Genomic DNA, 25,512 nt, shown 5'->3' with positions numbered 1-25,512 from the left:
CTTCTCCTGAATTCAAATATATATAGATATGTCATGTTTACTCTATAAATGTGCTCAGAATGAAAGAAAATAGGTTCAGTAAGACTACGGAAGCGTACGTGCTTCGCGGAGGCGAGCGTGACCCGTCTCGGTTTTCGGTAAGGTTAGCCGAGACTATCTTAATGTAGTCTCGGCGATGACTGGTTTGTGGTGTTGATCTTGACTAAATGTTTTTATATCGCTTCACGCGACTTGTTTTTTCTTGATTCCGAGTTCCATGGTCATACAAATCGCAAATTGAGTTTTGTGTGAAATATTGTTTATTAATGAACTAAGTATATACAATAACAACAGATGTATCAAAATTACAAACATGATTTTGATGATTCACTTTCGACAGTATCACAGACCACAATCATGTACAATGTATCTATTCCTATTATTTCAATGTCAGCTGATTCCTTTATCTATCGTTAACGACGAATTGCATCATCTTTATCCATCGTTAACAATGAATTGCATCATCTTTATCCATTGCTAACGATGAATCCCCGGCCCCCCGCGGGTTAGGGGGAAGAATTTACCCAATGCTCCCCAGCATGTCGTAAGAGGCGACTAACGGATTCTGTTTTTCCTTTTACCCTTGTTAAGTGTTTCTTGTATAGAATATAGTCAATTTTTGTAAAGATTTTAGTCAAGCAGTATGGAATAAATGTTAAGTCCTTTGTACTGGAAACTTGCATTCTCCCAGTAAGGTAATATATTGTACTACGTTGCAAGACCCTGGAGCTAATTTTTGATTAGTGCTTTTGTGAACAAGAAACAATTGACAAGTGGCTCTATCCCCTCTCCCCGTCGCGATATAACCTTCGTGGTCGAAAACGACGTTAAACACCGAAGAAAGAAAGAAAGAAAGAAAGATTATGGGGTTTTTGTGTTGTCGGTTTGGCTTTCATTTCTTCAGTGTAGATATTGTGAATAAATTCCTCGAACTGTTAATAGTGTAGGCCTTGAATTAGAAGACGGTACCCCCCCGCGGGTTAGGGGGAAGAATTTACCCAATGCTCCCCAGCATGTCGTAAGAGGCGACTAACGTATTTCGTTTTTCCTTTTACCCTTAACTAAGGCTTAAGTGTTTCTTGTATAGAATATAGTCAATGTTTGTAAAGATTTTAGTCAAGCAGTATGGAATAAATGTTAAGTTCTTTGTACTGGAAACTTGCATTCTCCCAGTAAGGTAATATATTGTACTACGTTGCAAGCCCCTGGAGCAATTTTTTTATTAGTGCTTTTGTGAACAAGAAACAATTAACAAGTGGCTCTATCCCATCTCCCCCCCTTTTCCCGTCGCGATATAACCTTCGTGGTTGAAAACGACGTTAAACACCAAATAAAGAAAGAAAGAAAGTATGTAAGAAATGTTAAGTCCTTTGTACTGGAAACTTGCATTCTCCCAGTAAGGTAATATATTGTACTACGTTGCAAGCCCCTGGAGCAAGTTTTTGATTAGTGCTTTTGTGAACAAGAAACAAATGACAAGTGGCTATATCCCATCTTCCCCCTTTCCCCGTCGCAATATAACCCTTCGTGGTTGAAAACGACGTTAAACACCAAATAAAGAAAGAAAGAAAGAAAGAAAGGTTCAGTAAGACTACGGAAGCGTGCTTCGCGGAGGCGAGCGTGACCCGTCTTGGTTTTCAGTAAGGTTAGCCGAGACTATCTGAATGTAGTCTCGGCAATGACTGGTTTGTGGTGTTGATCTTGACTAAATGTTTTTATATCGCTTCACGCAACTTGTTTTTTCTTGATTCCGAGTTCCATGGTCATACAAATTGAGTTTTGTGTGAAATATTGTTTATTAATGAACTAAGTATATACAATAACAACAGATGTATCAAAATTACAAACATGATTTTGATGATTCACTTTCGACAGTATCACAGACCACAATCATGTACAATGTATCTATTCCTATTATTTCAATGTCAGCTGATTCCTTTATCCATCGTTAACGACGAATTGCATCTTAATCCATCGTTAACGACGAATTGCATCTTTATCCATCGTTAACAATGAATTGCATCATCTTTATCCATCGTTAACGATGAATTGAATCATCTTTATCCATCGTTAACGACGAATTGTATCATCTTTATCAATAGTTAACAATGAATTGCATCATCTTTAACAATGGTTAACGATGAATTGCATCATCTTTATCCACTGTTAACGACGAATTGTATCTTCTGTATCAATAGTTAACGATGAATTGCATCATCTTTATCAATCGTTAACGATGAATTGCATGACGGTTGAAAACGACTTTAAACACCAAATAAAGAAAGAATGATGTCCTGCGTGACCAAACTCTTCTTCGTTGTCATCATCATCATCAGCAGCAGCAGCAGCAGCATTATCATCATGATCATCATCATCATCATCATCATCATCATTATCATCATCATCACCACCACTACCCCCATCATAACATTCTTTTAAAAGAACAACCCCACTTGAAACTGTTCGTGATATGTGAGTATTAACAATTGTGATCGTGTAAACACAAACGTTTTACGAGCTTACCCTCATCGTTATCAGCAAGATCATTGTCAGTACTATCAATATCACATGTATACAAACAAATGAAAACTAGAACAAATACAAAAGATTTAGATATGAAATGATGTATAAACTTTAAACAAACCATGATATGTTAATTACACCGGTTTCATTTGTAAAGGTCTTAAATCGACTCAAAATGAATGCTTAGCTGAAGCAATGTATGCAGGAAAAGTAAACATTAAAACAAAAGTGAATCAAATACAAAGTACCACATAAAAACGAAATTAAATGCACCATTAAGAGTTTTAGACATCAAAAGAGGTTTCGAAAAAAGGAAGACACCCCCCGTGGGTTAGGGGGAAGAATTTACCCGATGCTCCCCAGCATGTCGTAAGAGGCGACTAACGGATTCTGTTTCTCCTTTTACCCTTGTTAAGTGTTTCTTGTATAGAATATAGTCAATGTTTGTAAAGATTTTAGTCAAGCAGTATGTAAGAAATGTTAAGTCCTTTGTACTGGAAACTTGCATTCTCCCAGTAAGGTCATATATTGTACTACGTTGCAAGCCCCTGGAGCAATTTTTTTATTAGTGCTTTTGTGAACAAGAAACAATTAACTAGTGGCTCTATCCCATCCCCCCCCCCCCCCCCCCCCCCCCCCTTTCCCTGTCGCGATATAACCTTGAACGGTTGAAAACGACGTTAAACACCAAATAAAGAAAGAAAAAAAGAAGACCGTACAAATACATAAAACATATACAATGACTTAATTCACCCTTTCCCGACATTAGGAGCGAGGACCCTGATAAAAAGTAAGCTTATAATACACTCATTTATGAAGATAAAAAACCAAAAACAGATCATGATTCAATTGTACTGTTCTGTATCACAAAGAAAAGCTCACACAGTAATTCAATCGGTATAGTCCAGAATCAACTCAAACATAAAAAATACAAGACGCTGCATGCATGGGAATTGTTCAATATTTAGTCGTGATCACTCTGATTTCAAGCGTAATCAGAGCGTAAAATTTACATGTTCGTAAAGAATCAGCTCGAACATGAAATTTAAGACGCTGGTAATTGTTCAATACATGTATTTGGTCGTGATCAATCTGATTTTAAGCATAATCACAGCTCAAAACTCCCATGTTGGAAAAGAATATGTTCGAATTTAAATTTACAACATAAGCATTCACATTGTGAATTGTTCAATAGTTGGTCATGATCAATCTGATTTCAAGCATAATCTCAGCTTAAAACTCTAATGTTCGAAAAGAATCATCTTGAACATACAACGTAACAAGACCCTCATTTACGCAGGGAATAGATGAATTCATGAAATAACTCTGTTGGGTGTGTATGAGTTGTCAAAGAGTGACTCTACGCCTAATTTTAGTGAGACAAGCTTTCTACAGTTCTTGTCCAGGTGTGTCAAACACACCCCTCACTATAACGACTGGCCTATAATGTCACGTGGAAAACTTTGACTCACTAAAAGCAAGAGTATTCACAACCCTTACAAACCCGACGGAGTTGTTTCCAAGCAAACGGAATTGTATATTGCTCAATATTTGGGTCGTGGTCGACATTTCAAAGTGTAGTCGCAGAATAGATCTCGCAAATTATAAAAGAATCAGTTTGAATATAACATTAAAAGACACTTATTTTTGTGCGGAATTGTTTAAAGGTGGTCGTCTACATTTTTGCTTTTTTTTCAATATTCTTATGGTTAGATTTTGCTAAAAAGTTATGTCAGATGATGAATGAACCATGGGGAAAAAAGTTATAGAAAAAAATATATGTAAACAAAATTTTATTTTGGTGTAGCGTGACTTACGCCTCCAATATTTTGTTTTCTGTTTGCTGAGAACATGTGCTTTGCCTAAAAATACTGACCAATCAAATTCATGTCACTATGCGTATAGCCACGCCCAAAGAAGTGCAGCAACAGTTTGACACTGGAGCGCTGTCCACGATTTTTTTTTAAACGCACGAAATGCACGGGATTTGAGAGGAGTTTTGCGCTTAGCATTTTCCAAATAAGGATATCCCACTATGAGTACTACGCTGGAATACTACAATGAATATTCAAACAGCTACACTGGCTTCGTCTTTCCTGATCGAAAGGGGGTGTATTGTTGATATTTGTAGATAATAGACTCTGCATTTTAATGGTCAAATGGCGATTTTGGTTTGAAAATGTAGACAAGGACCATTAATATTTGGTTATGAACGACCTCGTAATTGCAAGCATCGGGACTGAGTATGAAAATAACCCAACAATACTCTCATTCAATTTTAAAATTTAATACTCGATAGTAATCGATCTTTTTTTCAAAGGTAAACCCCAAAACTGGACTCTACTTGTTCACAATTGGCCACAAAATACTGTCTGTTACTGAATGTGATACTCTCTCTCTCTCTCTCTCTCTCTCTCTCTCTCTCTCTCTCTCTCTCTCTCTCTCTCTCTCTCTCTCTCTCTCTCTCTCTCTCTCTCAGCCTAAAACCTTTATCCTTATGTAATAAAGTTCTGAGTTCTCTCTGTTTTGCTCTATATAACACGAAAATACAATCAGTATTAGAGACAGGGAAGTGAACAATCGGTGCCAGGAAAGCTAGCTCTTCTCCAATGTTTTCAAGGACAATCAGTTTGAAAGTTTACAATTCAGCTGGGTTGTTTAGCTGTGATCATTTGCATACTTTAGCTGCAATATATATGTAAATCGAAGAGCTATCTATACAACATAGTTATTCGACGAAACTGATAGAGCTAAACGGGAGGGAGGAGCTAAACGAGAGGGAGGAGCTAAACGGGAGGGAGGAGTTAAACGAGAGGGAGGAGCTAAACGAGAGGGAGGGGTGGGGGGCGGCTGAAAAGACACTTCCGGCCTCCGGAAGTACCCGCTCTTCCCAGTAAGGAAGAAGAGAAAAAAACACGCTGATATGAAACGTAGCATACGACATTTTGCACCAAAGTTGTATTCAATGTGGTATGCTCGTGTGTGCACAGTTCGTCGGTCGACAAGAGGCTTTTCGAAAACAGTCACCCAACGCTTCAAAGCAACCACATCCAAATAGAGATCAGAAAGGCAGGAGTAACGTCATAACAAATCGACGACCAAACACAAACAAAACAAACGCATACACAAAATCAGCATTTCTGTTTGTGAATTAGAGAACAAACAAGTTACAATTAAACAAAACAAACCATACTCCGAAGAAAAACGTCTGCAGCCAAGCTTGGTATAATTTTGGTGTGTGCAACTTAGTGCATGTTGAAGAAGGCTCTTATCCACGTACATTTGTGTACAAATCTATGGTGCTTTACAAAGTGGTTTGCACGAGGTGGATGGTACAACTAAGGCCCCCCCCAAAAAAAAATAATAGTCTGTTTACGGTATCCCGACCGACCCTAGTTTTTCGCGCGACCCTAGACTTTTTTTTTGGTATTTGGGGAAAAAAAAGAAGTCTTTGGTTTTTGGCAAAATAACTTAAAAATATGGTTTTTTGGATGAAAAAAAAATCCCGACCTACCGACCCTATTTTGTGTGCCTATGTTACCGTAAACAGACTTCTTTTTTCTTTTTTTTTTTTTGCCTTAGCGATGCAAGGTAACACAACATATTTGTTCAGCAAACAAGAGCCTTTTTACACAAGGCGTTGTCCAGTGTGGCTGCGGCATTCATTGTAGGCATTTTAATGAATCACGTCATTGGGTATGCACAACACAAATCGAAAAATAATAATTGAATCAACATTCACGCGGAACATGTCTTCTTTATTACTACATGTAACTCCTCTGTAAATGACATGCACAATGTCTGTCTTCTCCTCGCGAGAGAGACCTTGTCCCTAGCGCACGAGTTGTTTTGTTGACCTTTTTTTTTACCGTGAGGCATTCCCCTGTTCTAGACAATTCCATCAGAATTATTGGACTCATGGCGCCCCTAAACATGTAGTAGGTGACACAACTAACTTTCCTTCCAGAGAATGTTTTAGCACACATACTTGTATTGAATGCGGTTTTTCGCGCATTCACTCACAACCGCATACACTCATTCAGTTTAAGGCTGTCCTTAATTGAAGTCGACTTCGCGAAGTCTTTTTTTTCTCGAAAATTAGTTCAGCGCCAGAGCTTAGCACCTAAGTTTCCTTACGGTAAACTGAACCGCCCCTGACACAACTCCACAAAGTGCTTTGATGAATTCTGAGCAAGCAGACTTTTCTTGTTGCTCAACAATTCTCACTGTACATTTTTAATATCACAACACCAGCACCTATGGTTTCTTACGGTAAAACGCTTCGTCACATATCCACAAAGTGTCTTAAGGATGTCTGAGGTCAGACGTTCTTTTCATTTTTTTGATAAATGTCTTTGATGACGTCATATCCGGCTTTTTGTAAAAGTTGAGGCGGCACTGTCACACCCTCATTTTTCAATCAAATTGATTGACATTTTTGTAAAGCAATCTTCGACAAAGGCCGGACTTCGGTATTGCATTTCAGCTTGGTGGCTTAAAAATTACTTTATGACTTTGGTCATTAAAAATCTGAAAATTGTAATAATTTTGTTTTTATATAAAACGATCCCAATTTACGTTCATCTTATTCTACATCATTTCCTGATTCCAAAAACATTTAAATATGTTATATTTGGATTAAAAACAATCTCTGAAAATTAAAAATTATGATCAAATTTAAATTTCCGAAATTGATTTAAAAACAATATCATCTTATTCCTTGTCGGTTCCTGATTCCAAAAACATATAGATATGATATGTTTGGATTAAAAACACGCTCAGAAAGTTAAAACGAAGAGAGACACAGAAAAGCGTGCTATGCAGCACGGCGAAACAACTACCGCGCTAAACAGGCTCGTCAGTTTCACTCCGTTTTGCACAAGCGACGGACTACGGTCATTGTGAAAAAATGCAGTGCGTTCAGTTTCATTCTGTGAGTTCCACAGCTTGACTAAATGTAGTAATTTCGCCTGACGCGACTTGTTTTATGATAAGGTTGGATTGGATTTGGTTTATTAATGATACACACCAGAACTTAATTTTACTTAAGGCTTTCCTTAATTGCGCTCGAACTTGACTTCGCGAAATCTTGTAATCAAAAATTCAGCACCATAGCTTCGTGAAGTCGACTTCGCCTAATTAATGACAGTCTTGACGGCTAAAACGCTCCTATTCTCCACAAAGCGTTTTCATGATTTCTGACGGAGTGGAATTGTTCTCGAACATTCTCACTGTACATGTTTCTTCGTTCAGGTTGTACCGGATGTGGTTTATCAGTTCTTAACACAAGCACACACGTTTCTTACGTGAAAACACGGCTGTCACAGCCTGGCTCCAGAAAATGTTTTAATCATGTCTGAGCAAGCAGAATTGTCTCACTGCTTATTCCCACAGTACATTTTCTTCTTCTTTATTTTATGCAGAAAAAATTGTTCTTAAGACAAACACAGCACCACCAGGTTATCTACTTTATTTATGAACCAGCAGTCTTCCGCAATTGTTGTTGTTTTTTCAAGTCCAAACACATCATTTAGTAAGCAAGGTACTCCGGCGTTCTATTGGAGGGTTTTTATTATGAGAAAAACACAGTGTGAAGTAGAATCAATGCAGGTTACATTTCTTTGACTTATTTCTCTCCATCAAACACAGAAATACATCTTTTGGTCAAAACAATGATTAAATTAATGTGCCATCAGACTGATTTGATTTATTCTGTGAACGGTTAATTCTGGCTGCCGTAGCCTCAAAACTCCCCCAGATGAATAGTTCAGGTATAGCAGAAGGGTGTTAAAATGACGTTCACTCAGGGAACGTAAAGCAAGATCGTTCGCTTGATACCACGGGGTTTTTTTTAACGAACGATTTTCTTTGTTTATCAACATAACACACAAAACCTTTGGGGCAGTTATATCAAAATGAAAATTCAAATCAGATCTACATAGAAAACACTTCGTCGCTTTGGCAAACTGGGTTCATAGCGGAAACGATTCTTAGCTTTTGATTGGCTTAGCCCACCCTTTTTTGCAAACGGAAGCGGACCCGCGGAGCAACATCCGGTTATTGCAGTGCTCTCCCTTTGAAGTAGTAGTGGCAGTTGTGAGACTTCCGTGCCGCGTCGTAAAACAATGGCTGTCTGTCCTTGCTCGGCCTCTGTGAGTTGTGTGTGCTTGGCTGCTGTTGTTTGCTCGTCGTTTCTGTCTCCTCTTCTGTGTTCTTGTATAGCTTCTGTCCCTTCGTCCTTCCTCGTTTGTACCGCTCCCTGATTTTCCTCTACCCTGAGCGTCTCCGTGAACTGACTCAGCCAACTGGCTCGGTCGTCGAAACTCATGCTGCTGCAATCGTCTGGGATTTCGTTGGCAAAAACTATGGTTGGCTTTGGTCGCAGGGAACACTGCGCTTCATCTTCCGTCGTATTTTGCTTCGAGCTGTTGTCTGTGTCACGCTTTTCGCTGTTGTGGAGCGTGGAGGTTGTTTGAGAAGCGAGGTCTCCTCCGGGCGAGTGTGTGGAACAAGAAGACGCGGGAACTCTGCTGCCCAGGGGAGCGGAGCTTTTGGCAGTCGTAGGCGGGACTAATATCACCGGGGAAGATTCGAGTTTCATAGAAGAATGGCGTTTAAGTGTACTGCTTTGAGATAAAGCTGCGTCTTCGTCTTCTTCGCTATGGTCTTGCCTGTCCGATTCAAGGCAGATTTCGTGGCCTGACTTGACCCCCGCAGACGCCTCAGGGGGCGCACAGAAGGAAGGAGGCCCCGTTTGGTGAGCTTCATCAGGGGAAGGCACAGGAGTCAGGTAGCAGGGGACAGGCTGATGACAAACAGGAGGAGCCAGTGAGGCAGAGGCGGGAGTAGTTTTGGTCAACAGGAAACGCGCTGAAGGCTGAATGTAGCCATCCATCGACATGTAGGGCCCGTGCCCCTTGGCAGGCTTCTTCGCGACTTGAGCTGACACAGTATCAGGCGTAACTGCACCAGTCATTTCCGACGGAGACAGGTTTGTGATGGCGTAGGGATAAGCCATCGCACGCCCTTCGCACGGTTTCGGGGCGGAGCCAAAAGACAGCGGAGAGCTGCCATATGCTGCTGTGGCTGCCACCGAAACCGGACAGGCCTGATCAGCTGGGATGGAGCTGGTGGCTGCTGAATAACCTTCACGTGTATTCGAAAAAGGGGTGAGCGGGAAAGTGAAGGCACTCTCCGTGTTGGGCGCCGCTGGAGTGGGTTGATCAGCTGGGAAAAAGTGAGTTGCAGTACACGGATCTTGGACGACGTGCCTGCGTGAACGAGGGGAGGACGAGTTGGGCGATGACCTGTGACTGCTGATAGCATCGCTTTGTGAAACGGGGGAAGGGCTGGGGGAGTTTGAAAAGGGGCTGAACTGGGTCAACTCTTGGCCGTGGAAGAGGTCCGGCGAGCTGTCAAAAGAGCCCGCCGGGCTACTCAATGCGGGGCTACGCGTAATAGGGGAGGAGTTAGGAGTGTGTGAGGAGGAGCTCCACCCATTCTGCATGTGACTGACAGGACTGGGAGACGTCGTGAGGGGGCTCTGCAGCGAGCGGGGGGAGGAGCTGAACTCGCTCGCCGGGCTGCTCAAGGCGGGGCTACGAGTTATAGGGGAGGAGTTAGGCGTATGAAGGGAGGAGCTCCATCCACTGGGTAAGCGACTGAGATGATTGGTAGACATGGTGAGGGGGCTCTGCAGTGAGCGGGGGGAGGAGCTGTACTCGCTCGCCGGGCTGCTCAAGGTGGGGCTACGAGTAATAAGGGAGGAGTTAGGCGTGTGATTCTGCATGTGACTGAGATGATTGGGAGACATAGTGAGGGGGCTCTGCAGACAGCCAGGGAAGGAGCTGGACTCGCTCAGCGTGTGGCCGCGAGGCTTGCGAGAGTCGCATCTCAGAGAGCTGGAAGACTTGTTGAGATTCATGGGGGAGTGGTGATGAGAGCTGAGTGGAGTAAAAGGAATGCTAGGGGAAGGTCCAGATCTGAACGGGTATGGTCGGGGCGGAGGAGGATGAACCCAGGCTCTCGTTGTTGTTGATGGTGAGGCTGAAACATCTGGAGGCAGCATGGGTGGTCTGGATGATAGTGGCTGCTTCGAGGGCGACTTTTTGGCGGTGGAAGGAGCCAGATACCCGTCTGCATCTGAAAGTTTAAAGAGTAGACATCATTAAAGATACCGTCCTTCTCGCATCAGCTGTTAGGCACACCAAGACATATCTGACCAGGTTTTCACATGTCTATCAACAGCTGTTAGGCACACCAAGACATATCTGACCAGGTTTTCACATGTCTCTCAACAGCTGTTAGGCACACCAAGACATATCTCACCAGGCTTTCACATGTCTATCAACAGCTGTTAGGCACACCAAGACATATCTGACCAGGTGTTCACATGTCTCTCAACAGCTGTTTAAGGCACACCAAGACATATCTCACCAGGCTTTCACATGTCTATCAACAGCTGTTAGGCACACCAAGACATATCTCACCAGGTTTTCACATGTCTATCAACAGCTGTTAGGCACACCAAGACATATCTCACCAGGTTTTCACATGTCTATCAACAGCTGTTAGGCACACCAAGACATATCTGACCAGGTTTTCACATGTCTATCAACAGCTGTTAGGCACACCAAGACATATCTGACCAGGTGTTCACATGTCTATCAACAGCTGTTAGACACACCAAGACATATCTCACCAGGCTTTCATATGTCTATCAACAGCTGTTAGGCACACCAAGACATATCTCACCAGGCTTTCACATGTCTATCAACAGCTGTTAGACACACCAAGACATATCTGACCAGGTTTTCACATGTCTATCAACAGCTGTTAGGCACACCAAGACATATCTCACCAGGTTTTCACATGTCTATCAACAGCTGTTAGGCACACCAAGACATATCTCACCAGGTTTTCACATGTCTATCAACAGCTGTTAGGCACACCAAGACATATCTGACCAGGTTTTCACATGTCTATCAACAGCTGTTAGGCACACCAAGACATATCTCACCAGGTTTTCACATGTCTATCAACAGCTGTTAGGCACACCAAGACATATCTGACCAGGTTTTCACATGTCTATCAACAGCTGTTGCACACCAAGACATACCTCACCAGGTTTTCACATGTCTATCAACAACATTACTGTTAGACACACCAAGACATATCTGACCAGGTTTTCACATGTCTATCAACAGCTGTTAGACACACCAAGACATATCTCACCAGGTTTGCACATGTCTATCAACAGCTGTTAGGCACACCAAGACATATCTCACCAGGTTTTCACATGTCTATCAACAGCTGTTGCACACCAAGACATACCTCACCAGGTTTTCACATGTCTATCAACAACATTACTGTTAGACACACCAAGACATATCTGACCAGGTTTTCACATGTCTATCAACAGCTGTTAGGCACACCAAGACATATCTGACCAGGTTTTCACATGTCTATCAACAGCTGTTAGGCACACCAGGCTTTCACGCGTGAATAAAAAACAAGTCGCGTAAGGCGAAAATACAATATTTAGTCAAGTAGCTGCCATTTTTCAGCAAGACCGTATACTCGTAGCATCGTCAGTCCACCGCTCATGGCAAAGGCAGTGAAATTGACAAGAAGAGCGGGGTAGTAGTTGCGCTAAGAAGGATAGCACGCTTTTCTGTACCTCTCTTTGTTTTAACTTTCTGAGCGTGTTTTTAATCCAAACATATCATATCTATATGTTTTTGGAATCAGGAACCGACAAGGAATAAGATGAAAGTGTTTTTAAATTGATTTGGACAATTTAATTTTAATAATAATTTTTATATATTTAATTTTCAGAGCTTGTTTTTAATCCGAATATAACATATTTATATGTTTTTGGAATCAGCAAATGATGGAGAATAAGATAAACGTAAATTTGGATCGTTTTATAAATTTTAATTTTTTTTTACAATTTTCCGATTTTTAATGACCAAAGTCATTAATTAATTTTTAAGCCACCAAGCTGAAATGCAATACCGAACCCCGTGCTTCGTCGAAGATTACTTGACCAAAATTTCAACCAATTGGGTTGAAAAATGAGGGCGTGACAGTGCCGCCTCAACTTTCACGAAAAGCCGGATATGACGTCATCAAAGACATTTATCAAAAAAATGAAAAAAACGTTCGGGGATTTCATACCCAGGAACTCTCATGTCAAATTTCATAAAGATCGGTCCAGTAGTTTAGTCTGAATCGCTCTACACACACACACACACACACAGACAGACGCACATACACCACGACCCTCGTTTCGATTCCCCCTCGATGTTAAAATATTTAGTCAAAACTTGACTAAATATAAAAACCAAGAAAGGTACATTTTTGGAATGTTCAATTTATGACAAAACCGAAAACGGTACATTCACTGATCTTCGACCGAGCGGTCTTTTCCGTGAACAGACAGACAAACACTTCAATACAGAAAATACCTCATCTGACAAATTGTCCAGAAACTTGCTCAGAAGACAAAAGCGAGACATGAACATACCTTTCTGAAGTTTTTTATTCTGAAGTTTGGAACATTGGCGGTCTTATTGTTTATGGACTTAGTTCTCACATGTGAAAAAAAGCTTATTTCGACTTGGACACACACACACATACACACGCACTCACACACAGTCATACACACACTTACATTCACACACACACACACACACTTACAGACACACACACACACACATACGCCTATGTCAATCTGTGAAATAAAGTCAACGAATTGTCCTGCTCTGGTCTGCACAGAGAGCACTGTTACGTCCCATTTTGTCGCATCGGCTCATTTTGTCGCATTAGACAAATTACGACAAAATGGGCCGAGTTTTTCGGCCCATAATGGGTCACCCTCATGCCCCATTTTGTCGCATCGGCTCATTTTGTCGCATTACGAAAAAATGGGTCTACTCTCATACCCCAATTTGTCGTACTTTCTGAACAAGCCCATTGCTTGTAGACATGGTGTATGCAAACATGCCCATCCTTCTGTCCGTCCGTTAGTCAGTGATCAGTCAGTCACAGAAAGACAGACAGACAGACAAACAGACAGACAGATGCATGTCCCCATTAACCATTTCTGTAAAACTGGTAACATCCAAAAATCGTTAGAACAAGTTTGATGTAGACGGACGATCTGACAGACAGACAGAATGACAGACAGATGGAGACCCACTCGAAATTGTAGGTAATGTCGCCAGACATTTCACCCAAATCTATCCAATATCTCACAACCTTCGTGATGGAAATATGGTAATTCTGACAGATAGGCAGACAGAAAGCCAGACATGCAGACAGACAGACAGAAACATGTCCCCATTAACCCCTTCTGAAAATCTCTAACATCTAATTCGTGTGAACAAGTTTGAAATTGACGGGACGATCAGACAGACAGGCAGACTGTTACACGACACTTGGGATTGACGAAGTTCTCATATGTCGTATAGTTGTGTTCTTTTATTCTACGTGGCCCGTCTTCACAGCAGCAGCCAAAAACTCGTCAAATTGAGTTCGAGGATTTATTTAGCATTCCATACATACAACTGCACATCGTAGCAGAACTCAAAGTAGAAGCTTTTAACATACAAATCGCGCTGGCCTATATAGCAAATACTCAATCTCGAGAATATTCCAGACCGAACATGATGCAACTAAAATTATATGAACCGTCCATGGACTAGAATAGTGACATTCTCTGTGACGTACATCAAAAGCGCCGACGCACTTAATCCGAGCGAACGCCACGAACCCACGACTCAAAACAACGTGGTAAACAACTTGTTTTGACAGGACTAGAAAGTTCACCTGCATTCTCGTCCAAACATAAATATTGTGTTTACAAAATATAATGTACCAGACTGACAGACAGATGGGGAGACACTCGAAAAATGTATACACACACAAGTATACACATATCCACTCACACACAGGAACCAGTTTTTTTTATGCTGATCAGTGATGCGAGTAAGAAAACGGGACTGGCCTTACTGAGCTAAACATTAAAATATCTACACTCGCGGCCCATTTTGTCGCAGGTGCGACAATATGGGCAATGTGCGACAAAATGGGGCAAGAGGGTGGCCCATTTTGTCGTAATGCGACAAAATGGGGCGTAACAGAGCACCCAGGCTTTTGATATCAATGTTCATTAAATGTTCAAATAGCGGAATTGCCTTAGCCCATGTAAAAGCATGATGAAGTCTGAGACTGCCAGTCGAATTGTTAACACAAGAACGAGTGTGCCTTTACTCTTCAAATACTGTGTTTGATTTGCATGAAAATGCTTTGCATGCTCAATGTTGCTCTCAAAGGATTTAAATCCTAAAGAGAAGACACAATCAATCAACGAAGAAAACGTTGGTTTCACTTCCTTGTTTTACAGTGTTCGGAAACCATTCAATCATAAAAGGCATATTTAATCTTTGAAGAATGTGTTTGAAAATAAGTTGACCTTGGAGATTAGAAAAACCTCCACTTCTAACCCATCAGGCTCAGCCGGGATTAAAAGTAAAATGGACCCCCCTTTTAAGACCCCCTGAATTAAGACTTTCCCCTTTATTAAGACTTTTCAGATTTTGTGTCCATAACATCTGTACTTTCACTCCCATTTTAAGACTCATACCCTCTTAAAACAGAGTTTTCTCAGATTTATTTTTAGAGGTATTGCAAGGGGGGTACACTCTACTCACCAGACATATCGTGACGGTCAAGCGATTCTTCCACGCCCTGGCCCGGGACAGGCTCAGCATAGGAGGAATCTCGCCCCTTTGATCTCTGTCGTATGTGTACGGTCGTCCTCAAAATTTCCAGACAAACGCGCATTGGTTTTCGCACGTTCAGTCCGTTCTGAAACAAGTCGACGCTGTGCGTTGCTGGCTGAGTGAGTCTGTGTCCGTCACTCGTGTCCTCCTGAAAAAAAGGGTTGTGGGGATATTTTTGAGTGTAGGGTAACTCTGTGTGTGTGTGTGTGTGTGTGTGTGTGTGTGTGTGTGTGTGTGTGTGTGTGTGCACATGCGTAGGCACGGACGCAAGTTGCACACACGCACGCACGCTCTCTCTCTCTCTCTCTCTCTCTCTCTCTCTCTCTCTCTCTCTCTCTCTCTCTCTCTCTCTCTCTCTCTCTGTTAAGTTGCCTTGCTTCCGGACGGTCAAGTCCACTTTGTTCACCTGCAAATTATTTGTTTCCCCTTGTACATGCACATTGTGTTTGATGCAATAAAAATTCGCCTTCGCCTTCGCTCTCTCTCTCACACACACATGCTTTCTATCTCTCACACACACATTTACCTGTACGTCAAGGGTACCAGCTTCCTCATCGATCCTCAGTGTCATAGTCCCCTTGAATTTCTTGATGACGTACACTTCGTGCAAGAACCTGCGCCAAACAAAAAATAAATGTGAATTAAAATGCAAATTCATACAATTCCTGTTTTGAAGTCAACGAGACAAACGTTCTCAAATTTCTTTGTCGCTTCACAAAGACGTGTATATGCCTCCCCCCCTCCCCCCTTACACGCAAACACACACACACACACACACACACACACACACACGGCACACACACACACACACTTGCAGACACACACACATACGCCTACAAATTGTCTCGATTCCTGGTCTATTTTAAAACACCAAGTCAAAACTTGACTAAATGTAAACACAACAACAACAAGCGTAACAACAACCTAAATAGCGTACGCAACAACCGTGGTAACAACCATCACCACCACCACCACCACCACAACAACAACGACAACAACAACGAAAACGACAACAACAAAAAGACCAACGGCATCACCACCATCACTATCAACAACAACAACAACAACAATGAATAGCACTGTTAACAGCTACAACAACCGCGGTGACCATCGCCATTACCACCACCACCAACAACAAAAACAACCACCACCACCAACACCGCCACAACAACCACCACCACCACCTACAACTCCGCCGTACCTTTCAACGTTTTTGTTTTCGTGAAAAAAGACGCGAGGGTTCTGCAACTTCAGGGCGAAAGGTCCGTTGTGAGTGAGATAGATTTTCACTTCGGAGTGACTGTCGGCCGAGTGGGGCTCCACGCTCACTTCCATTATCTCCCCTTTATCCAGGGGGCGCTCTGTGACCACGATGGCGCATGGGTTGTAGAGTATGGCTTCCGCTTCCTGTAAGGTTTTGCGCAGGTTGATGTTGAGGCCATGGCTGGTGTGAAATTGCCAAGGTTTTTCGTGCTTCCCTGCGAAGAGATCAGAAGGTTTTTGAATTAAATTAGATTAAAACGAAGTGTTATAATTGGGTAGCTTTGAAATTTAAAAGGGAGAAGAAAAGAAAACCTCGTTCATAAAGTTATTGTCATTTGTGTGAAATGGAGATACTAACTTGTATGAAGCTATTAATGCGATTCGAATATCAAGATGAAAATAAAACTTCTGAGCCTTGCTTCAAATAACTATTTTAGACCGTCCTTAATTGAACTCAAAGCCAACAAAGCCAAGCCCAAGTAACTGTTCGAATTGTTGATGTTCGGAAATAGCTCTGTCAAGTTTGTGTGGGTTGTAAAATAGTTGCTTTCCCTTGTTTCCATAAAAACATTGAGGCAAACCCACAAAGTCACGTGTAGCTTGCCGCAGTGTTTATATGAGCACAAGGAAAAGCAACTCTTTCACAACCCATAAAAACCCAACAGGGCTATTTCCGGAATTCGTCTATTAAGCCTCGATTTCAAAACTCACGCACCTGCGCAACCATTCACAATCAGCCGAAGGTCACCGAAAAGGACGTTGAAGGTCACCCAGGGGTCATGTCTGTGTGAGAGATTGACGTCATATTTGGAGGTGTGCGTTTCATTGGCTGTGGCTAGCACGTGCAGCTTGGAACGTGACGTCCTCTCGACCACGATGGTGAACTTGCTTTTCTTCAGCTTAAAGTTGACCTCATCGATGATGTCGCTCTTCTTCAGCGTGCCGCCTTTGTCCTTTTTGCTGTTGGTGGAAGTGGTGGTGGGGGTGGTGGTCTGCAAAGCAGAGACATTATTGTGATATCAGTGATTTTGTTTTGCGGACATCGTCCCACTCCTCCTTCGTCTTATCATCATTATCTATTCCTCCTCTTCCCTTCTCCCTATCATCTTCGTCGTCGTCGTCGTCATCATCATCATGATTCATCATCATCATCATCATCATCATCATCATCATCATCACATCATCATCATCTCCTCCTCTTCTTCCCTCCCCCCTATAATCATCATCGCCATCATCATCATCATCATCATCATCATCATCTCCTCCTCCTCTTCCCTCCTCCTCGTCGTCGTCGTTGTTATCATTATCATCATCATCATCGTCGTCGCTGTTATCATCATCATCATCGTCGTCGTCCTCCTCTTCCTCCTCCTCCTCATCATCATCATCATCGTCATCGTCATCATCATTTTTACCCACCTGGTAAAAAGTCGCTGCCAACGCTTTGGACCTGACTACGACGGAGAAGTAGCCGGTGCCCGTCACCTCCACGCTCACCTCCTGGCCTTTCTTCAGCGGTCTGTCCAGCCCGCAGGACCCTAGGTCCAGCTGGGGGCACCACTCGGCCCCCCGCCCCTCTTCCAGGAGGCAAATGTTGCCCCCCACCACACTCCCACAGAAGAGGAGGGGCAGAGGGGGGAGGGGGCGGCGCGCGGTGGGCGGGGAGTTGCGGTTCTTGCTTGTCATCTGAAACTGTTGGGAATGAGTGACCATTATAAGGTGCTTTTGGTTAAACGGCGTAAACACTTACAAAGGACAAAGTTCCGTGAATGGATGTTCGGTGGATGGATGGATAGACAGACGGACGGACAGACGGAAGGATGCATGAATGGATGGATGGATGGATGGATAGATAGACAGACGGACAGACGGAAGGATGGATAGATAGACAGACGGACGGACGGAAGATTGCATGGATGATAGACAGACGGAAGGATGCAAGGATGAAAGGATGGATGGATAGACAGACGGACGGGCGGACGGAAGGATGGATGGATGGATGGATGGATGGATAGACAGACGGGCGGGCGGAAGGATGCATTGATGGATGGATGGATGGATGGATGGATAGACAGACAGACGGGCGGGCGGAAGGATGCATTGATGGATGGATAGACAGACGGACGGGCGGACGGAAGGATGCATTGATGGATGGATGGATGGATGGATAGACAGACGGGCGGACGGAAGGATGCATGGATGGATGGATAGACAGACGGGCGGACGGAAGGATGGATGGATGGATGGACAGAGGGATGGAACAGTAGCTGTTTACGTGTTGGTCGAAAGGTTCGCAGACCAGATAGAACCTTTCTCACAGCCGGTTAGCCCATTTTACATATCCAGAAACATTCAGTCGACGTACAGGCTTTTGATGCAAACACGAGAAAGAGAGGGAGATAGAGACCCATGCATCAATCCATCCAATAACACATTCATCCATAACTACATGCACCGCCCGACAGGCAGGCGGACGGACGGCCAGCCACTTAGGCAGCCAGCCAGCCAGCCAGACATGTACATTCTTTTTCTCTGTAGACTAAACATTCGATATTTCTGCCAGTCTCTTGTCTTCACTTTTGCCGCCGGAAGTCAGACAGCATACATCCAAAATGCTTACATGTCAAACGAAAGCAAAACAGTGTGCAACATTAATCAAGGAACAGGCAACACTACACTTCAAATCCCGTATCGATTGTAAAAATCATTATCCCCTGAGTCAGTGAGGATCAAGAACTTGTTGCTCCTTTCCGATTGATGCCACAAGAAGTCCGCTTTACCATACGTTTCACGTGACCTACGTGGGACTGGAAACGCCGACGGTTTAATTGAAAAGGGTGAAAACAAGTCGCGTAAGGCGAAAATACAACATTTAGTCAAGCTGTCGAACTCACAGAATGAAACTGAACGCAATGCAATTTTTCAGCAAGACCGTATACTCGTAGCATCGTCAGTCCACCGCTCGTGGCAAAGGCAGTGAAATTGACAAGAAGAGCGGGGTAGTAGTTGCGCTGAGAAGGATAGCACGCTTTTCTGTACCTCTCTTTGTTTTAACTTTCTGAGCGTGTTTTTAACCTTTGCCGGATGCCGCTTTTGACTACACACTCCCGACGATGCGGGTTTGCCTGAACCCATACATTTGAAAGAGGGTTTTTACCGTTTATTTCTCTAACGACGGGGTGGGTTCAGGGAAACCCACAGCGCTACTTCAGTAGGTGCATCGAGTTTCTCCCTTCACCGACTTCTTGCAGGGGAGGGAGAGGGGGAGGGAGAGGGGGAGGGAGAGACTGAGAGAGACTGAGAGAGACTGAGAGCCGACTAAGAAAGAGAGAGAGAGAGAGAGACTAAGAAAGAGAGAGAGAGAGAGACTAAGAAAGAGAGAGAGAGAGACTAAGAAAGAGAGAGAGAGAGAGACTAAAAAAGAGAGAGAGACTAAGAAAGAGAGAGAGAGAGACTAAGAAAGAGAGAGAGAGAGACTAAGAAAGAGAGAGAGAGAGACTAAGAAAGAGAGAGAGACTAAGAAAGAGAGAGAGAGAGAGACTAAGAAAGAGAGAGAGAGACTAAGAAAGAGAGAGAGAGAGAGACTAAGAAAGAGAGAGAGAGACTAAGAAAGAGAGAGAGAGACTAAGAAAGAGAGAGAGAGAGAGAGACTAAGAAAGAGAGAGAGAGAGAGACTAAGAAAGAGAGAGAGAGAGAGACTAAGAAAGAGAGAGAGAGAGAGACTAAGAAAGAGAGAGACTAAGACAGAGAGAGAGAGAGACTAAGAAAGAGAGAGAGAGAGAGACTAAGAAAGAGAGAGAGAGAGAGACTAAGAAAGAGAGAGAGAGACTAAGAAAGAGAGAGAGAGACTAAGAAAGAGAGAGAGGGAGACTAAGAAAGAGAGAGAGACTAAGAAAGAGAGAGAGAGAGACTAAGAAAGAGAGAGAGAGAGAGCCTAAGAAAGAGAGAGAGAGACTAAGAAAGAGAGAGAGAGACTAAGAAAGAGAGAGAGAGAGAGACTAAGAAAGAGAGAGAGAGAGACTAAGAAAGAGAGAGAGACAGAGACTAAGAAAGAGAGAGAGAGAGAGAGAGACTAAGAAAGAGAGAGAGGGAGACTAAGAAAGAGAGAGACTAAGAAAGAGAGAGAGAGAAACTAAGAAAGAGAGAGAGAGAGGGGGAGACTAAGAAAGAGAGAGAGACTAAGAAAGAGAGAGACTAAGAAAGAGAGAGAGAGACTAAGAGAGAGAGACAGAGACTAAGAAAGAGAAAGAGACTAAGAGAGAGAGACAGAGAGAGAGAGAGAGAGAGACAGAGAGAGAGACAGAGAGAGAGAGACAGAGAGAGAGACAGAGACAGAGAGAGACAGAGAGAGAGACAGAGACAGAGAGAGAGAGACAGAGAGAGAGAGACAGACAGAGAGAGAGACATAGAGAGACAGAGAGAGAGAGAGACAGACAGTCAGATAGACAGTCAGATAGACGGATAGACGGATAGACAGACAGACAGACAGACAGAGCAACAGACAACAGACATACAGACAGAGAGATACGGACAGACAGACAGAGAGACAGACAGTCTCTTGGAGACAAACAGGCAGACAGACACTGTTCCGCCGCTTTGGTAATTATGGGTGTAGCAGAACCCGCGCCGTCGGCAGAGGGATAGTTACAATCACTACTACTCTTTAAAAGTATGGGTTTGCGTGAACCCGCGCAATCGGTAGTGTTTATGTTAATTAACATAATCAATTAATTTTAATGTTTTGTCATGTACACACTAAAAATGTGCAGACAGAGAGCAAATTAGGTGTGTGAGAGATACTTAAAATTTCAAAACGATACCTTTAATGGTTCCAGAGTTACAATGATTTTAGTGTGTCTCTGGGTACAGGTGAACCCAGGAAGCACGTTAATCCAAACATCATTCATATCTATATGTTTTTGGAATCAGGAACCGACAAGGAATAAGATGAAAGTGTTTTTAAATTGATTTCGAAAATTTAATTTTGATCATAATTTTTTTATGTTTAATTTTCAGAACTTGTTTTTAATCCAAATATAACATTTTGATATGTTTTTGGAATCAGAAAATGATGAAGAATAAGATGAACGTAAATTTGGATCGTTTTATAAAAAACTTTTTTTTTTTTACAATTTTCAGATTTTTAATGACCAAAGTCATTAATTAATTTTTAAGCCACCAAGCTGAAATGCAATACCGAAGTCCGGCCTTTGTCGAAGATTGCTTGGCCAAAATTTCAATCAATTTGATTGAAAAATGAGGGTGTGACAGTGCCGCCTCAACTTTTACAAAAAGCCGGATATGACGTCATCAAAGGTATTTATCGAAAAAAAGAAAAAAACTTCCGGGGATATCATTCCCAGGAACTCTCATGTAAAATTTCATAAAGATCGGTCCAGTAGTTTGGTCTGAATCGCTCTACACACACACACGCACAGACACACACACACATACACCACGACCCTCGTCTCGATTCCCCCTTTATGTTAAAACATTTTGTCAAAACTTGACTAAATGTAACAAAAATCAACAGTGGCAGTAACCCGTCTGTTGTCGCCTTTTTGCTGTCTGTCACCTTCCGCGAATTATATTTGATTAGAAGAATACCGCATTTCGGCAACGTTTCGTGAGAGCAAAGGACTTCCTGGCTTATCGTCATCAAAAAAGACCCTCCCCCTTCTTCCTTGTTGTTCTCTTACACTTATTCAAGCTTTTTTTTCAATCTTTAAGATTGTATGTGGTAGCTGTGTATTCATACTTTATGTGCTGTGGTATTACCTGACTTTTTTACACCCCCGCGAAATATAAACGGGGTTGTATAGATTTCACTCTGTCTGTCTGTCTGTCAGTCTGTCCAGACTAGACTTAGAATAGATCTCTGGTCGAGTGAGCTGAAAATTGTTGTGTAGCTTGGAATTGGGGTACATACGGTGCTTGCCAAATGTTAGATTCCTACCTGAAGTAAACGACGAGATATGAGCTTTACACGGCCAGCGAGAGAATGAATCGGACCATTGAGGTTTTATGTTGGGGACGTGGATCTCAACCAAACATCTGACGTCGGAATAATTTGCAGTGTGCAATTTAAAATCCCTTACCAGCTAGAGTAACCTATAGGCCAAACAAAAATAACAACCCAGACGCATTGAACAAGAGAGATGAGCACGATCAGACCGCTCTGCACATTGCCGCTGCTCGGGGCGACATGGACATTGTCCGGGCTTTGCTGTCTGCAGGCGCTGACATAGAAGGAACACCAAGGTTTTTGTCCCGTCTTAGTGGCAATGCTGCAATAATTGAGAAGCAGACACCTCTCCACGTGGCCATCAGACACGGACATCAGAACATTGCTCAGTATTTACTCGAACAAGGGGCACAGGTGAACGCCCAGGATAGCCAAGGAACAGCACCTCTGCACTTAGCCAGCTCCAACAACGACAGTGAACTTGCTAGCATTCTTTTGCAGCATGAGAGTGCGCTTGATATCTGCAACAACAACGGAGCAACTCCACTCTACGTTGCTGCTGAGCAAGGGCACACGGACATCGTGAAGCTTCTTCTTGATCGCGGTGCAGACACACTTTTCAGAGCTGCCGAAAATGGACACTCAGACATCGCGAAGCTTCTTCTTGATCGCGGTGCAGGCACTGACTTCAGTTTACGAGACGGAGCGAATCCACTTATCATAGCTGCCGAAAATGGACACACAGACATCGTGAAGCTTCTTCTTAATCGTTGTGCAAACACGGACCTCAGTTCACAAGACGGAGCGACGCAACTTTTTAGAGCTGCCGAAAATGGACACTCAGACATCGTGAAGCTTCTTCTTGACAGCGGTGCAGGCACGGACTTCAGTTCACGAGACGGAGCGACGCCACTTTTCATAGCTGCAGAAAATGGACACACAGACATCGTCACGCTTCTTCTTCAGCATGGAGCCAACACCGAAATCCCATGGCGTGATAACTCTTTGTTTAGGACACCGCCGATCGTCAGACATCTGCTGGATCTCAAAGCAGAGAAAAATGTCACACGAGAAGATGGGGAAACACCCCTGAACAAAGCTGCCCGAAACGGACACACAGACATTGTGAGGATGCTGCTTGAGCACGGTGCAGAGAAAGGCTGTGCAGATCAGGAAGGATGTACACCACTCTTCCTCGCTGCCGCCAATGGACACACAGACATCGTCCAACTCCTCCTGGATTTCGGTGCAGAGAAAGACTTTACGACCAAAAAAGGAACGACACCACTATTCGTTGCTGCCAAAGCGGGACACACGGATACCGTCAGTCTTCTCCTTCAATACAAGGCAGACACTGAAATCCCTCGGCGTGGCACATTTGGCTCGAGTACACCACTCTTCGCTGCGTCTTACAACTTAATCTGGTTTCTGTTGTTGTGTCTTTTGCTTTGAGCCAAACGTTTTCATCAATGTCAATACCAAATCTGTTCAACCAAAATCGGGTACCACAGGGTTGAACATAATTTATTTCGAATCTGTCATTACATTTCGAAAATCTCTAGCTTTTAAAATCATGTTATCATTAAAATACAAATTCGAAAATACATCAGTAACAGCATAATTATACATAATCGGTGTTTTTCGTGAGAAAAAAACCGAGACAGCGCAGAGTGAACAACGGTGTACTGTAAATACAGTACAGTTCTGGTGAAGGACCAATTAACCTCTGTACATTCTGATATGAGAATATGTTATCATCTTCTAGAAGGTCATTAATTAACATGTGTAATTCCTTTTTTTGACCAATTGTCAAAATAAATAACATCATTTTAATATTTTATAGTGACATTGTTCCATAAGCAAGCCATCTTAAGAGATGCAGGAGAATGCTGTTTATCATCACCAACCAGACTCGGAGTACTTTGCCCAAGGAGGTGGACTGATGGAATACTGCCTATGACCCTTTAACCTTTTTAGGAGCAATAGTTGAATTAAAACATGATACATCCGTTCCAAAAATACGGAAATGTATTCTAGGGGTCCAGGTCCAGAAACCAGGGAGTTATCATAAGACATAAGATAATGTATTGTCCATAGAGTTAAACAATGGATGGAAAAGTGTGGTTCATCTGCTCTTAAAACCGCCAAACAACATATATGACAACAACCCTAAACGTAAAATGTTGACCAGTTTGTATAAATGATGGGTGTGTTGGTGTATAGCGGGAATATAGCTCAGTTGGTAGCGCGCTGGATTTGTATTCAGTTGGCCGCTGTCAGCGTGAGTTCGATCCCAGGTTCGGCGGAAATTTATTTCAGAGTCAACTTTGTGTGCAGACTCTCTTCGGTGTCCGAACTCCCCCCCCCCCCCCTCCCCCCCCCCCCCCCCCCCCCCCCCCCGTGTACACTACATTGAGTGTGTACGTTAAAGATCCCACGATTGACAAAAGGGTCTTTCCTGGCAAAATTGCTTAGGCACAGTTAATAATTGTCTACCTATACCCGTGTGACTTGGAATAATAGGCCGTGAAAGGTAAATATGCGCCGAAATGGCTGCAATTACTGGCCGTATAAAATGTCATCTCACACGGCATCACTGCAGAGCGCCTAGAACTGTACCCACGGAATATGCGCGATATAAGCGTCATTGATTGATTGATTGATTGTATATGGCTGGATGGAAATGTTTCTCAACCGCAATGTCATCACAAATTCCCAACCTTGGGCAATTAAAGCTTCTGTATTCTGTATTCTGTAAAAACAAAAAAAAACCATACGAAGTAAGAACAGCCAAAGTACTCCAGACAGGTACGTCCGCCCACATCGATACAACCCCCATTCACACATTCACACAGACACACACACACACACACACACACACACACAAGGACAGGTTGGAAGAATAGGCTTTGCCTAAAACCTTTATCCTTTTGT

The 25,512-nt window shown here is 42.9% G+C and overlaps 3 protein-coding genes across 3 annotated transcripts in view; 1 reads left to right on the top strand and 2 right to left on the bottom strand.

The window, feature by feature from the left end:
* Positions 1–25,512, bottom strand: part of LOC138945347 (uncharacterized) — a 546,160-nt gene that overhangs the window by 209,732 nt on the left and 310,916 nt on the right. The gene's annotated exons all lie outside the window — the stretch shown is intronic.
* Positions 1,817–18,326, bottom strand: LOC138945834 (uncharacterized). Its single transcript, XM_070317347.1, has 6 exons — positions 18,033–18,326; positions 17,329–17,605; positions 16,552–16,828; positions 15,877–15,964; positions 15,279–15,498; positions 1,817–10,704 (listed from the first exon to the last, which is right to left on the bottom strand). The coding sequence occupies exons 1-6, from the start codon at positions 18,324–18,326 to the stop codon at positions 8,486–8,488; spliced, it is 3,375 nt and encodes a 1,124-aa protein (XP_070173448.1). The 3' UTR covers positions 1,817–8,485.
* LOC138946064 (ankyrin repeat domain-containing protein 29-like) lies at positions 22,716–24,939 on the top strand. Its single transcript, XM_070317580.1, has one exon. It carries the CDS (start codon positions 22,819–22,821, stop codon positions 24,028–24,030), a length of 1,212 nt encoding a protein of 403 aa, XP_070173681.1. The 5' UTR covers positions 22,716–22,818; the 3' UTR covers positions 24,031–24,939.

The sequence above is a fragment of the Littorina saxatilis genome, linkage group LG13, assembly GCF_037325665.1.
Source record: "Littorina saxatilis isolate snail1 linkage group LG13, US_GU_Lsax_2.0, whole genome shotgun sequence".
NCBI lineage: Eukaryota > Metazoa > Mollusca > Gastropoda > Littorinimorpha > Littorinidae > Littorina > Littorina saxatilis.
The sequence above is the reverse complement of the archived record's forward strand: the minus strand, read 5'-3'. Positions and strand labels throughout refer to the sequence as shown.